The sequence below is a fragment of the Sus scrofa genome, chromosome 10 (genome assembly GCF_054392235.1).
Source record: "Sus scrofa isolate SSC_HxYL_T2T_F1_AM1 chromosome 10, Sscrofa_HxYL_maternal_Yorkshire_Landrace_v2.0, whole genome shotgun sequence".
In the NCBI taxonomy this organism is placed as follows: domain Eukaryota; kingdom Metazoa; phylum Chordata; class Mammalia; order Artiodactyla; family Suidae; genus Sus; species Sus scrofa.
Genome location: NC_139392.1, coordinates 48,944,739 through 48,957,167, shown reverse-complemented (window position 1 = coordinate 48,957,167; position 12,429 = coordinate 48,944,739). Strand labels below are relative to the sequence as shown.

Sequence of the window (12,429 nt, the reverse complement as noted above, 5' to 3'; positions counted from 1 at the left end):
AGGAAGAGGACCAGCACAGAAAGGGGGAGCAGGAGGACAGGAGGCCAAGACCAACCCAAGCCAGTTCCTTGAGAGTCATGTTGGGGTCCCTGTAGATATTTTACTTGAGTGATCCCTTGGTTTGATGCTCAGAACTGGGGAACCTCAAGGTACTGATTGAGGCCTGTGTGGGAAATCACTGGCCTGATTCAAGACTAACCACAAGAGCTTACTCTTCACATCAGTACCCTCCTGACACTACTAACAAGCAGTAGGAGAGGAGGAGTGAAGGAAGATCAGGGTTCAGGGACAGCTGGTTGTGAGGGTCCAAGTGCCCAGTTCCACTGCATCCCGGCCACCCTCCCCTGCGTGGAGAGACGACCCTCCCCCAAAGGAAAGTCAAATTTCAGGCCAACGGTTCAGGGCTGCTCCTGGCCAATGGGTGGGCTCCACTGTGGGTGGAATAGCAGTGACCCCAGAGTTCTGTCTGTTGCCTGGCACCCACTCTGCTTCCTGTGCCCAGGCAGTTGGAGGCCCTTGTGGTTGCTGACCTGCTCTGATGCTCGCTCGCCTGCCCGCCCTGCTCTGACACACCTGATTCCCACACCTTCCTGGGTGACTTATTATCATTTTGAGAGGAGAGGCCCATATCCAACAGTGAGGATCAGAAAGGTGAGCATGAGCTGCACCCTTGACCCTATCAACACCTCAAGGACAGAGAGGTCACTGGTTGGTGCCTGGACTACTCAGGTCTGGGCCTGAGGTGACAGGAACCTCCAGCACCAATCACTGAGTGTGTAGCTCACTCAGGGCTCTGTGGGGTGTGGGCTGCTGCCAGAGAGCCTGAGGTGAGAGCTCAGAACCCTGGCCCAGTAAAGGAAGAGAGGGAGAAGGAAGGAGGAGAGACGATGCAGGAAGAGAAGGAGGAGGTGGAGGAAGGGAGATCTAGCCAAGAAGAGATGAAAGTAGAAGGGTGGATACAGGAGGCTCCAGAGAGGAGGTGAATTAGGAGGAGTTAAAAAGACAGGAGTGAGAGCAGGAAGAGTAAGGATGAAGGAAGTAGAGCAGAAAGATGGAGGAGGAGGAGAAGTAGATGGAGGAGGGGGAGAACTAAGCAGGACAAGACGGATGGATGGAAGTGATGCATGGAAGAGGAAGAAGGAGAGGTGGAGGACCAGGAGGAGGGGAAATAGGGCATCTATGCCAGCCTAGAGCAGGTGGTACTGCAATCTGGATGAGGTTGCTTCAGTGGTGTAGTGAGCCCCAGGTTTGATGCTTGGACCCTGGGTACCTCAGGGAGCTGTGTAAGGCCTGGGTGGAAAGTCTCTGGCCTGATTTAAGTCCATTGGCAAGGGATTAGCATCCACATCACTACTGTCCTGGAACCCCTAATAGGGAGGGGGAGAGGAGGAGTGAAGAAAGGTCATGGTTGGGGGACCAAGTGTTTCTGAGGGGCCCTATGCCCAGGTCCATTGCCTGCCATACTACAGCTGGCCCAGTCACCTTCCACTGCCAGCTGACTGTCCTGTCCCTGGAGGAGATGACCTCCTTGGTTGTGGATTCAGTGCTAACACTGACCTCTGACCTTGGTCCTATTTTGGGTGGATTGGCAGCAACCTCCAAGTTCAACCCTCTGCATAGCACCCTCTCTGCTTTGTGTCCCCAGGCAGTTGGAGGCCCTTGTGGTCTCTGACCTGCTCTGACACTCGCCTGCCCTCCCTGTTCTGACCCACCGACCTGAACTTGGGTCCATTTATACAGCAGAGACCAGCTCTAACAGCAAGAGGCCAGAAAGGTAAGAAAAACCTGCACTGCATACTGACTCTTGGGGACAGGGGCAAGCGGGTCGGTGACTCAGTCCTCCCTGGTCTCGGCCAAGATGATGCCAAACCCAGCCCTGACCATGAGCCAGCTGCGTGCAGTCCCTTGTGTCTCCAAGGGGTGAAGGCTGCTGCCCACAGTGCCTGATTCCATGTGAGGGGCCCAAGGTCAGAGTTCAGAAAACTGACTCCAGGTGGGGGGCACGGTGGGAAGAAGATTAGACAGAGAGGTTTCAGGAGGAGACGAAGTGGAGGAAAGAGGGAGGGGAAGGGCAGGAAGGAACAAAGGAGCAGGAGGAAAAGTGTAGCAGGAGGAGGACAAAGGAGCATGAGGAGATGGATGGATGGAGGCGCAGCAGGGGGTCCAGGCCAGCCCGAGCCAGCTCTATGGGTTCCAGGAAGGGTCCCTGCAAAAGCCATGCCTGAATGAGCCCCTGGTTTGATGGTTGGACCTCAGGAACCTCAGGGAGCTGGGTGAGGATGAGGTGGGAAATCATTGGCCTGATGCCAGTCCAACTGCAAGGGCTTAGTGTCCACATCCATATCCACTTGGCACTTCTGACAAGCAGCGGGAGAGGAGGAGTTAAAGAAGGTCAGGGTTGGAGGACCAGCTGGTCATGAGAGTCCAGGTGCCTATGACCAGTTCAGCCAGGCTCCACCTGCTCCTGGTCCCACTCCCCTGTGTGGAGAGAGGATCTCATACCAAAGGAAAGTCATTTTATAGGTCAAGAGTTCAGTGCTGCTCCTGGCCAAGGGGATGGCCCATTTCCACTGTGGGTGGAAAGGCAGGGATCCCAGAGTTCTGCACCCTGCCTTATACCCACTCTGCTTCATGTCACCAGGCTACTGGAGTCCCTCAGAGTTGCTGATCTGCTCTGACACTCACTCGCCTGCCCACCCTGCTCTGACCCACCTGATCCTCACACCCGCCTGGTTACCTTTTCACCATTTTGAGAGGAGAGGCCCAAGTCCAACAGTGAGAGTCAGAAAGGTGAGCTTGAACTTCTCCCTCACCCACTACCAACACCTCAAGGACAGAGGCCACTGGTGGGTGCCTGCACCACTCAGGTCTGGGGCTGAGGTGACAAGGACTGCCGGCACCAACCACTGAGCATGCAGCACCCCTCAGGGCCAGAATGCCCAAGTCCCTTTGAGGAGCCTGAGGTGACAGCTCAGACTCCTGGCCCAGAAGGGAAGAGGGGGAGGAGGAAGGAGGGGAGAGAATCCAGGTGCTGGAGGAGGAAGAGGGGAAGGATGGGGAGGAAGGAAGGTCTAGCTGGACCAGAATTGGATGGAGAAAGGAGGAAGGACGAGGTGATTGAAGAGGAGTATAAAATACAGGAGGGTGAGGTAGTAAAAGACAGATGGTTGGGGAATAGCAGGAGGAAGGAAGCGGAGGAGAAGTGGGGAGATGGAGGTGGATGGAAGAGAATGCAGGTGAGATGGAGAGGGGAGTGAAAGAGAAGCAGGGTGTCCAGACCAGCCCAGGGTCTGCTGTATTGAGTTCCAAATGGTGTTTCTTAAAAGTTGTACCTGAGGGAGCACCTTGTTTGATGCTGTGACCCAGGGAACCTCAGGCAGCTGGGTGAGGCCTGGGTGGGAAATCTCTGTCCTGATTCAAATCCAAAGGCAAAAACTGAGGGTCCACATCACTATCCTCCCAGAAACCTCTAAGATGGAGGAGTGAAGGAAGGTCAGGGATAGGAGACCAAGTGTTCCTGAGGGTTGATATGCCCAAGTCCATTGCCTGCCAGGCTACAGCTGCCCCAGTCACCTTCTCCTGACAGCCTTGTCCCTGGAGAGGATGACCTCCCTGGTTATGCACTCAATGTTGACCCTGATCTCTGACATCAACTCCACTGTGGGGGGAATGACAGTGAACTCACAATTCTGCCTGCTGTCTGACAGCCACTCTGCTTTGTGTCCCCAGGCAGTTGGAGGCCCTCGTGGTCACTGACCTGCTCTGACGCCTGCTCATCTGTCTGCCCAACATTCTCTGGCCCACCTGATCCCCCACCCGACTGGATACCTTGTTACAATTTTGAAAGGAGAGGCACACATCCAACAGTGAGTGAGAAAGGTGAGCAGGAGCTGCACCCTCACCCCATACCAACACCTCAAGAACAGAGGTCAATGGGTGGGTACCCGGATGATTCAGGGCTGGGGAGGAGGTGATAAGAACCTCCAGCACCAAGCACAGAGCTTGCATCTCAGACACCTGGCCCAGAAAAGAAAGGTTCAGAGTAGGAGGGAGGGGAACAGATGCAGGAGAGGAGAAGGATGGGAGGAAAGAAAGTCCAGCTACACCAGAGTTGGATGTAGGATGAGGGAGGGAGGAGTGGTGAGTGAGGACGAGAAATGAAGACAGGAGTGAGAGAAAGAAGAAAAAAGATGGAAGGAGTGTTAGGCAACTGATGGAGGAGGAAGAGTTAAAAGAGGGGGAGGACTGAGCAGGAGGAGATGGATGGTGCAAGAAGTGGATGGAAGAGGATGTGGAGGAGAAGCAGGGGGTCCAGGCCATCCCTGAGAGTTGGTCTTGGGTTCCAGTTTGAGTTGCTAGAGAGTATACTTGATTTACATCCTAATTTAATGCTGCAAACTCGCTAACCATAGGGAGCTAGGGAAGGACTGGGTGGGAAATTGCTGGTCTAATTCTAGTCCAATGGCAATGACTTAGGGTCCACCAGGGAACCCCAAGATGGAGGGGAGAGGAGGGGGGAGGAGGAGTGAAGAAAGTGCAGGGTTAGGGACCAGGTGTTCCTGAGTTTTCATGTGCCCAAGTCTATCACCTGCCAGGCTACACCTGTCTGTTGTCATCCTCCCCTGCTAGGTTACAGCCCTGTTCCTGAAAAGGATGACCTCCTTCATTTTGGGCTCAGTACTGACCCTTACTTATGATCTTAGCCCAATATTGTGAGGAATTAGAATGAACTTGCAGTTATGCCAGCTGCCTGGAACCCACTCTGCTTCATGTCCCCAGGCAGGTGGAGGCTCTTGTGGTCACTGACCTGCTCTGAAGCCTGCACATCTTCTGGCCCTGATCGAACCCACCTGATCTCCACACCCACCTGCTTACCTTCTTACCATCTTGAGAGGAGAGGCCCACATCCAACAGGGAGTGTCAGAAAGGTGGGCTTGAGCTGCACCCTCACCCTCTACCAATATCTCAAGGGAAGAGGACTGTGGTGGGTGCCTGGAGCACATGGGTCTGAGGTCAAGGTGACAAGGACCTCTAGCACAAATCCCTGAGCATGAAGCCCCTTCTGGGTTCCATGAACTACGGGCTGCTGCCAGAGGTGCCCGACACCCTGCAAGGAGCCCAAGGTTAGAGATCAGGCTTTTGTCCAGAAAAGGAAGAGAAGGAGAAGGATGGACAGGTGAGGCTGAAGGAGGTGCAGGAGGATGCAGGAGGAGGCGGAGGATGGGAAGGTCTAGCAAGAGGAGAGATGGATTCAGGAGAAAAGGTGGATGCAGCAGGATGGAGGGAGGAGGTGAATGAGGGGGAGAAGTAGGCACAAGAGGGAGAGGAAGAGGAGAAAACATGAGTGGAGGAGAGGTGGAGGATGCAAGGAAGATGGATCAGGAAGAGCATGAAGAGCAGGAGGATGAAGAGGAATAGATAGAGGAGAGGGAGGAAAGGACAGAGGAGGAGGACATGGATGGATGGAAGAGGTTGAAGGAAAGATGGAGGAGGAGGGAGGGGAAGCAGGGGTCAAGGCCATCCCAGAGCAGGTGGTATGGCGAGCTGTGTGGGGTCTCTTAAAGGGTGTACCTGAGTGAGCTTCTGGTTTGATGCTTGGACCTGGTGAAATCCAGCAGCGTGGTGCGGCCTGGGTGGCAAATTTCCAGCCTGAGTCAAGTCAAACTGCAAGGGCCTAGAGTCCACTTGAGTACTTTCTTGGAAACCCTAAGTGAGAGGGGAGAGGAGGAATGAATGAAGGTCAGAGTTGGGGTCCAAATGTTAGTGAAGACCTATTTGCCCAGGTCCCTCACCTGCCAGGTGACACCTGCTCCTGTCAACTTCTCCTGCCATGTTACAGCCCTGTCCCTGGAGAGGATAACCTCCTTGGTTATGTGCTTAATACTGACCCAGACATCTGACCTTTGTCCCAGATGGATGGATGGAGCGGGGAGCAGGGGGTCCATGCCAGCCCAGAACCAGCTCTATTGGGATCTGGATGGGGTCCCTGCAATGCTTGTACCCTACTGAGACCCTGGGTTGATGCTAAGTCCCAGGGACCTCAGGAAGCTGGGTGAGGACAAGGTGGTATGAAATAGCTGGCCTGATTCAAGTCCAATGGCAAGGGCTTAGGGTCCACATCAGAATTCTCCTGGCACTACTATCAGGCAGGGGAGAGGAGGAGTGCAAGAAGGGTTGGTGGACCAGCTGGTTGCAAGTTTCCAGCACAGCCAGTCTCCATCTCCCCCTGCTGATGCTCCCCTGTGTGGACAGAGGACCCTCCCAGAAAAGAAAGTCACTTTTCAGGTCAAGAAGTCAGTGATGCTCCCGGCCAATGGGATGGGCACCATATTGGTTGGAATGGCAGAGACCCCAGAGTTGTATCTGCTGCTCTGAACCCATTCTGCTTCGTGTCCCCAGGCAGTTGGAGGCCCTCGTGGTCACTGACCTGCTCTGACGCTCACTCACCTGCCTGCCCTGCTCTGACCCACCTGATCCCCACACCCGCCTGGTTACCTCGTTACCATCTTGAGGAGAGGCCCACATCCAAAAGTGAAAATCAGAAAGGTGAGCAAGAGCTGTACCCTCAGCCCCTACTGACACTTCAAGTAAAGAAGCCCATGGTGGGTGCCTGGACCACTCTGGTCTGAGGTTGAGGTGACAAGGACACCCAGCACTAACCACCATATGCACAGTCCCCTTAGGCCTCTGTGAAATGTGGGCTGCTGACAGAGGTGCCTCAGTCCCTGTCAGGAGCCTGAGGTCAGAGCTCAGAATCCTGGACCAGAAGTGGAAGAGGGGGAGTAGGAGGGAGGGGAGAGATTGTAGGAGGAGGATGGGAGAGGATGCAGGCACAGGAGGAGAAAGAGGATGGGGAGGAAGGAAGGTCAAGTCAGAGGAGAGATGGATGTAGGAGAAAAGGTGGATGCAGGAGGATGGAGAAAGCAGGTGAGTGATGAGGAGCATTAAAGACAGGACTGTGAGGAAGAAAATAAAATTTTGATGCATGGGGAGGGGGATGATGGAGGAAATGTAGATGGAGGAGGGAGAGTGGGAGGACCATGCACGAGGAGATGGAGGAGTGGGAGGTGGATGGAAGACAAGGAATGTGAGATAGAGAAGGGGCTGAAGTAGATTTTCAGGTCCAGGCCAGCCAACAGCCTGATCTACTGGGATCCACGTGGTGTCACTTAAAAATGTACCCATGTGAGCCACTGGTTTGATGCTCAGACCCAGAGAAATCTGGGAGCTGCTCTTACCTGGGTGGTCCATCGCTGGCCTGAGTCATGTCAAACCCAGGAACTTAGGAGTCCACATCATTATGTTCCCTGAACTCCTAAGAGGGATAGAGAGAGGAAGAGTGAGCAAGGTGAGGGTTGGGGGACCAAGCCTTCCTGAGTTTCCAAATGCCCGAGTCCATCACCTGACAGGTTAGAGCTTCCCCTGTCATCTTCCCCTGCCATCCTGTCCTGCTGGGTTACAGCCCTGCTCCTGGAGATAATGAGTCTCTAGATACAGGCTCAGCATGAACTGTGACCTCTGCCCTCAGCCCTATTGTTGTTGGAATAACAGTGACCCAAGAGTTCTGTGTTCTGCCTGGCACTCACTTTTTTCTTGTCCCCAGGCAGTTGGAGGCCCTGTGGTCTCCGACCTGCTCTGACGCTCGCCCGTTTCTCCACCTCTCCCACCCCATCCCTGGGTGCATTTCCACCAAAGAGGCACAGCTCCAGCAGCGAGAGGTCACAAAAGTAAGTGTGACTTGCACTCTCACCACATACTGACACTAGGGGACAGGGGCCTCTGGTGGGAGCCTGGAGTGCTCTGGTCTGTAGCCTAAGTGACAAGGACCTTCAGCACCAACCAACTGAAGATGCAGCCCACTCAGGGATCTGTGGTGTGTGGGATGCTTTCAGAGGTGCCTGAATACCTGTGAGGAGCCTGAGGTCTGAGCTCAGACCACTGGCCCAGAAAAGGAAGGTGGGGAGGAGTAGTGAGGAGAGAGGATGCAGGAGGAGGAGGAAGAGGTCGACGTGCAAGGAAGCTGGATCAGGTGGAGAGATGGATGTAGGAGGTGGAAGGATGAATAGCTGGTGGAGGAGCCATGGATGGGGAGGAGGAACGTGGAGGACTGTTGCGGAGGTGGATGGGGAGACATGGCCCTGGGAAGTGGGCAGAATGTAGCATTGAGACCATTGTGGATGAGTGTGGATGTTGGAGGAATGTGGAAAAGTGGTGTTGGGAGGCGGACATTAGGGAGACAGAGGAGGAGGAGGTCAAGAGGGGTGAATGGAGGGACGAGGAGCAGCACCGGGCAACTGCAGAGGAGGAGGTCTGAGTTCAGGCAACTCTCCAGGGCCCACTTGTTCCTCAAAGCCCCTTCTTTGGCCTAAATCCTAGAGGTTGCTCATCCATCCTGCCTGAGATCAGAGACCCCAGCTAGGTGAGCACATGTGGTCTGTGAGCTGGGGTGGGGACACAGAGCCTCACCCAGTTCAGCATGCTGTCCCCCATCGTTCCATGTGTCATCTGACCCACAGAACCCAGCTGTGTTCCCCATTGGCTAGACCCTCTTTGTGTTGTCCCACAACAGATGTGTCCCACCACATCAACAGGGAAAATGAGCCACTTCCCCCTGTGACTTGTTCACAAGTGTGAACCTAGGGATGGTCTCATAGCACAGTGGCCACCTGTGGTCAAATGTGTCATCCTGTCCCCAATCCTGCCCTCCTCCTGATAGGCTAGCACTCTACTCTGATTCACCAGCCAGAATCAGCTGAGAGTTAAGAAGAATGGAGCAGATGGGAGCCTCCTGTCCTAGAGACCTCTGGTCCCCACATCCCAATCTGCCTCCCCAGTGGGCACATCTGGGGTAGGGGCATGGTTAGGGAAGAGCTTAGTGGGCAGGAGCAAAGGGCTGTTCTTGGCTGGGTGAGCACCTGATATTATTTAAACCTGTGCAACTTCCACTCCCACCTTCAGAGCCTCTTGGGGCCCAGAAAGTGGGGAATCTGACTCAGAGCTTTTTTCTTAAAATTCACACATCAAATGCAATTGCTAAAGTATACGACTGAGAGGTTTTTAGTGTATTAGCAGATCCATGCCACAACCACCACTATTTCCACCTTCCACTACCTCATCACGTAAAATCTCTTAGTATCAGATACTCCCACTCAGCCCTCCTGCAGCCCTGGGGACTGCTGACCTCTTCCTGTATCTCTGGGCATGGCTCTGCTGGATCGGGCTCCTCCTTGGAAACTCAAAACAGGCAGTCTCTGTGCCTTCTTTCTTTCCTGAGCATCATCTCTGTCCATGTTGCAGCATGTGGCAGTGTTTCACTCCCTCTCTGGTTGAATGATGTTCCTCCACATTCTGGTCATCAGGCCATCTGTCCAAGGAAACTTAGATGGGGCCCACCTTTTTGTTCTTGTGAGTTGCTCTGCTATGAACATACATGTTTAGATGTCTGCATCCCTGTCTTCCTCTCTCTTGGGTTTATATCTGGGAGTAGAACTGTTGGGTCATGCAGCGGCTCTTCATTTAACTTTTGGAGAAAGGATTTGTTTTCCATAGACATTGCACCACTTTACAATCCTGTCAGCCATATAAGAAGTTTCCAGCTTCTCACATCTTCATTTAATCAGTAACATTCACTCCAGTGGGGAGACGTTCAGCCCTCTGGTGGCTTTGATTTGCATACCCCTGATGCTAATATTGAGCCACGTCTCCTGTGCCTGCTGGGCTTGTTCTCTAAAGTTGGGTTGACTTTGGAGAAATATCTATCCGGGCCCTCTGCCCATTGTCTACTTGGCCCGTTTCTATAGTGGAGTTAGGAGTTTGGCCATATTCTGTACACCGGGCCCTTATAGGTCAGGTCATTCTCATATTTTTATGAATTGTGTGGGTTGTCTGAGCCAGCAGGAGCCTCCCCACCTGGCAGCTGCCCTCCCCTTGGCATACCTGAGCCAGGAGTGCACCCCCATGTGCTGCAGGACAGCCATTTCCATGGACCTCTGGGCCCCCTTCTTGATCTCCATCATCTCATTGTGATAGGATCTCCCAGGCTGCTGGGAGGGGTCTATTAAGTGGAAGTGTTAGGATGTTTGGGTTGTCACCTACCTAGGCAGCACGGTTTTCTCCCCTCTGATCAGATAGATGGGGAGCCTCCAACAGGGAGCCCACTTTAACCTGTTGGTGCTCTGGAGCTCTTCCATGAAGTGGAATATTATGATTTTTGTCTTGCAGCATCAAACATGGTGAAGATGGAGACTCTGCTGGCCCTGGAACGAGCAGAAATAGTGGCCAAGTATGAGCAGGTGAGGCCCCAGAGGGAGTGATGTCACTAGGAGCAGGTGCAGCTGTGGCAGGGGTCAGAGACAAGAACAGACAGGGAGGCCTGGTGGGAACCAGAGCCAGGTAACAGGTGAGGCCCAAAGGGGCATCATCATCAGCAGGAGCAGGTACATCACCCAAGTGGGAATTATAGCAGCCCAGGTGCAGACCACAGCCTGAAGGGGCAGGTGAGGCCCAGGAATGGAGTCACAGCCCATGGGGGCAGGTATGTTCCTGGTAGGATCGGATCCAAGGTTGAGCAGGTGAGGCCCATGTGGGGGCCAGAGGCAGCAGGAGCAGATGTGTCCCAGGCAGGATCAGAACAGGTAGGAGCAGGTAAGGGGCAGGGTCTTATGCTGGGCCTGTTGTCAGATGTTCCTTGGCGCCCAAGGACACCCTGCATGTAACTTCATCTCATTGCACCATCTGGGTTTCAGGGGCACCAGTCAGGGTCTCCAGCGGACCCGGACCCATGGGATGATTCTGACCTCTCGTGCTACAAGGTCACCTACAGGTTAGTATTTTCACTATGAGTCATCTGGACACCCCCTCCCTCTCTCCTTGGGGAGGGTTGCATTTGGGGAATCAACTCTGGAGGCAGGACCCTTCAGCCTAGCTCAGGGCCTCTAGCCCTGGTGGCCACTGGGGACCAAGGTCCACACTAGACTTTGGACAAGAGTGCACAGGGGAGGTAGTACAGGCAGAACTGGGGGCTGGGCCAACATGGGCCTCAGCTCTGTGGCCTCCACATCCATACTGGGGAGAGCCCAGGGCATCCATCCAGCAGGGTCAGGGCCAGGCTGGTCTGCAGCGGCTCTACAGAGCGTGGCCACAGGGAGGGGGCACCTGGCCAACAAGTCTCCGAAGGCAGTGGGCCCAGACAGGGGGCCATGTGGGGACAGCACAAAGGGCAGTGAGATATTGCTTTAGAGAGATGGTCAGGGGACAGTCATGCAGAACCTGGAAGCTCATGGGTAGGTGACAGAGGCAGGTGGAGTTTCATCCCTTGTCTGGTGCCAGGAGACACAGGGTAGGAGGCATGGCCCAGCCATGATGGGTGAGGGGAGACTGGGCCAAAGTTGCTGGGTCAGCTCTGGGAGATGCTGCTCACCTGTCAGGTCAGGAGTGGGGGTGCACAGTGCAGAGGGGGTGACCAGCCCCATTGGAAGTAGGGGCTCCACCTGGGGTGCTGCAGTCTGCTCCAGAGCTGGCATCCTCCTTGGGTCCTCCTCTGTTTCTGGGTGTCTCTGGTTAAGATGGGGGGTGGCAGGGGCAGGGGTTTCCAGGCACCTGGTTCCCACAGCTCTACTTCTCCTGCCTTGCAGATGGGAACAGCCTGGCCTCAGCACCCAGGGCCTCAGCATCCATGGCCTCAGCACCCACAAGGCGAGGGTGAGAAACCATCTGTGCTATGCTGGTGGGAGGTAGCCAAGGGGTGTGGCTGTGGTTCCCTGCCTGACCCCAGAGCAGCCAAAGGGTCCTTGGGCTGTGAGGGGTCTGTGCCTTCTTGCCTCCTCTAAGATCATGGCCCTGAGTCAGGGCCACTCTAGGGAAGCTAGCAGCTTGGCTGACACCACCATGTCCCCTTTTCCAGCAAAGAGCCCAGGACATTAGGCGAGCCACTAAGTGGGTGAAGATGCTGAGGAACTGGAGTAAATACCAGGGCAGTCGAAAGGTAGAAACCTGAACATCCTGACCCTGAAGAGAGCTGCCCTGGGTCCCCTGGGGCTTCCCTGGCCACTCTGGCCCAGGACACCACAGGGTGGACCAGACATGCCCACGCCACATGTAGAGACCAGCCCAGGTCCAGGCAGAGGCAACTTCTCCTGAGCATCCATTGTGCCAGGTGTCACCTGCACCTGTTTTAGGGCCCCTTCTTTCCTGCAGATGCGCCGGCGAGTCTACAAGGGGATCCCCCCACAGGTGAGAGGACAGGCGTGGTCTCTGCTCTTGGATCTGGAGAAGGTGAAGGTGGAGAACCAAGGGAAATACCAGGTATGGCCCATCCACCTGTGCCTCAGGGACCCTTCACCCATCCCCAGATTTCCTGGCCCCTCCCAGGCTCACAGGCCCAGGGCCCACTTGTCAGGAAGTCCCTGCCCACATCCTCACTGAGTCCCC

At 54.8% G+C, this 12,429-nt stretch overlaps 1 protein-coding gene and 1 long non-coding RNA gene across 17 annotated transcripts in view; one reads left to right on the top strand and one right to left on the bottom strand.

The window, feature by feature from the left end:
• Positions 1-12,429, bottom strand: part of LOC146399373 (uncharacterized) — a 35,287-nt gene that overhangs the window by 6,569 nt on the left and 16,289 nt on the right. For 2 of the 3 annotated variants that reach the window (XR_014817648.1, XR_014817647.1), the window contains exons 3-5: positions 10,096-10,256; positions 7,239-7,315; positions 5,572-5,706 (exon numbers count right to left, since the gene is read on the bottom strand). This is a non-coding gene — a long non-coding RNA (uncharacterized LOC146399373). Of the gene's footprint in view, positions 1-5,571; positions 5,707-7,238; positions 7,316-9,181; positions 9,365-10,095; positions 10,257-12,429 lie in introns of those variants that run through there. The other variant, XR_014817649.1, reaches the window with a different exon arrangement.
• Positions 1-12,429, top strand: part of LOC110258908 (USP6 N-terminal-like protein) — a 48,229-nt gene that overhangs the window by 29,239 nt on the left and 6,561 nt on the right. For 5 of the 14 annotated variants that reach the window (XR_014817613.1, XR_014817615.1, XM_084979646.1 and 2 more), the window contains exons 3-13: positions 503-651; positions 1,646-1,774; positions 2,642-2,790; positions 3,730-3,879; positions 6,400-6,546; positions 7,604-7,727; positions 10,222-10,292; positions 10,746-10,822; positions 11,634-11,700; positions 11,903-11,983; positions 12,196-12,303. Coding sequence is in view for 6 of the 14 variants with exons in the window: in XM_084979646.1 (XP_084835772.1) it covers positions 10,230-10,292; positions 10,746-10,822; positions 11,634-11,700; positions 11,903-11,983; positions 12,196-12,303 (396 nt within the window). In the remaining 8 variants the exon portion in view is untranslated. Of the gene's footprint in view, positions 1-475; positions 652-1,645; positions 1,775-2,641; positions 2,791-3,729; positions 3,880-4,779; positions 4,929-6,399; positions 6,547-7,603; positions 7,728-10,221; positions 10,293-10,745; positions 10,827-11,633; positions 11,701-11,902; positions 11,984-12,195; positions 12,304-12,429 lie in introns of those variants that run through there. The other 9 variants (XM_084979650.1, XM_084979648.1, XM_084979652.1 and 6 more) reach the window with 7 other exon arrangements.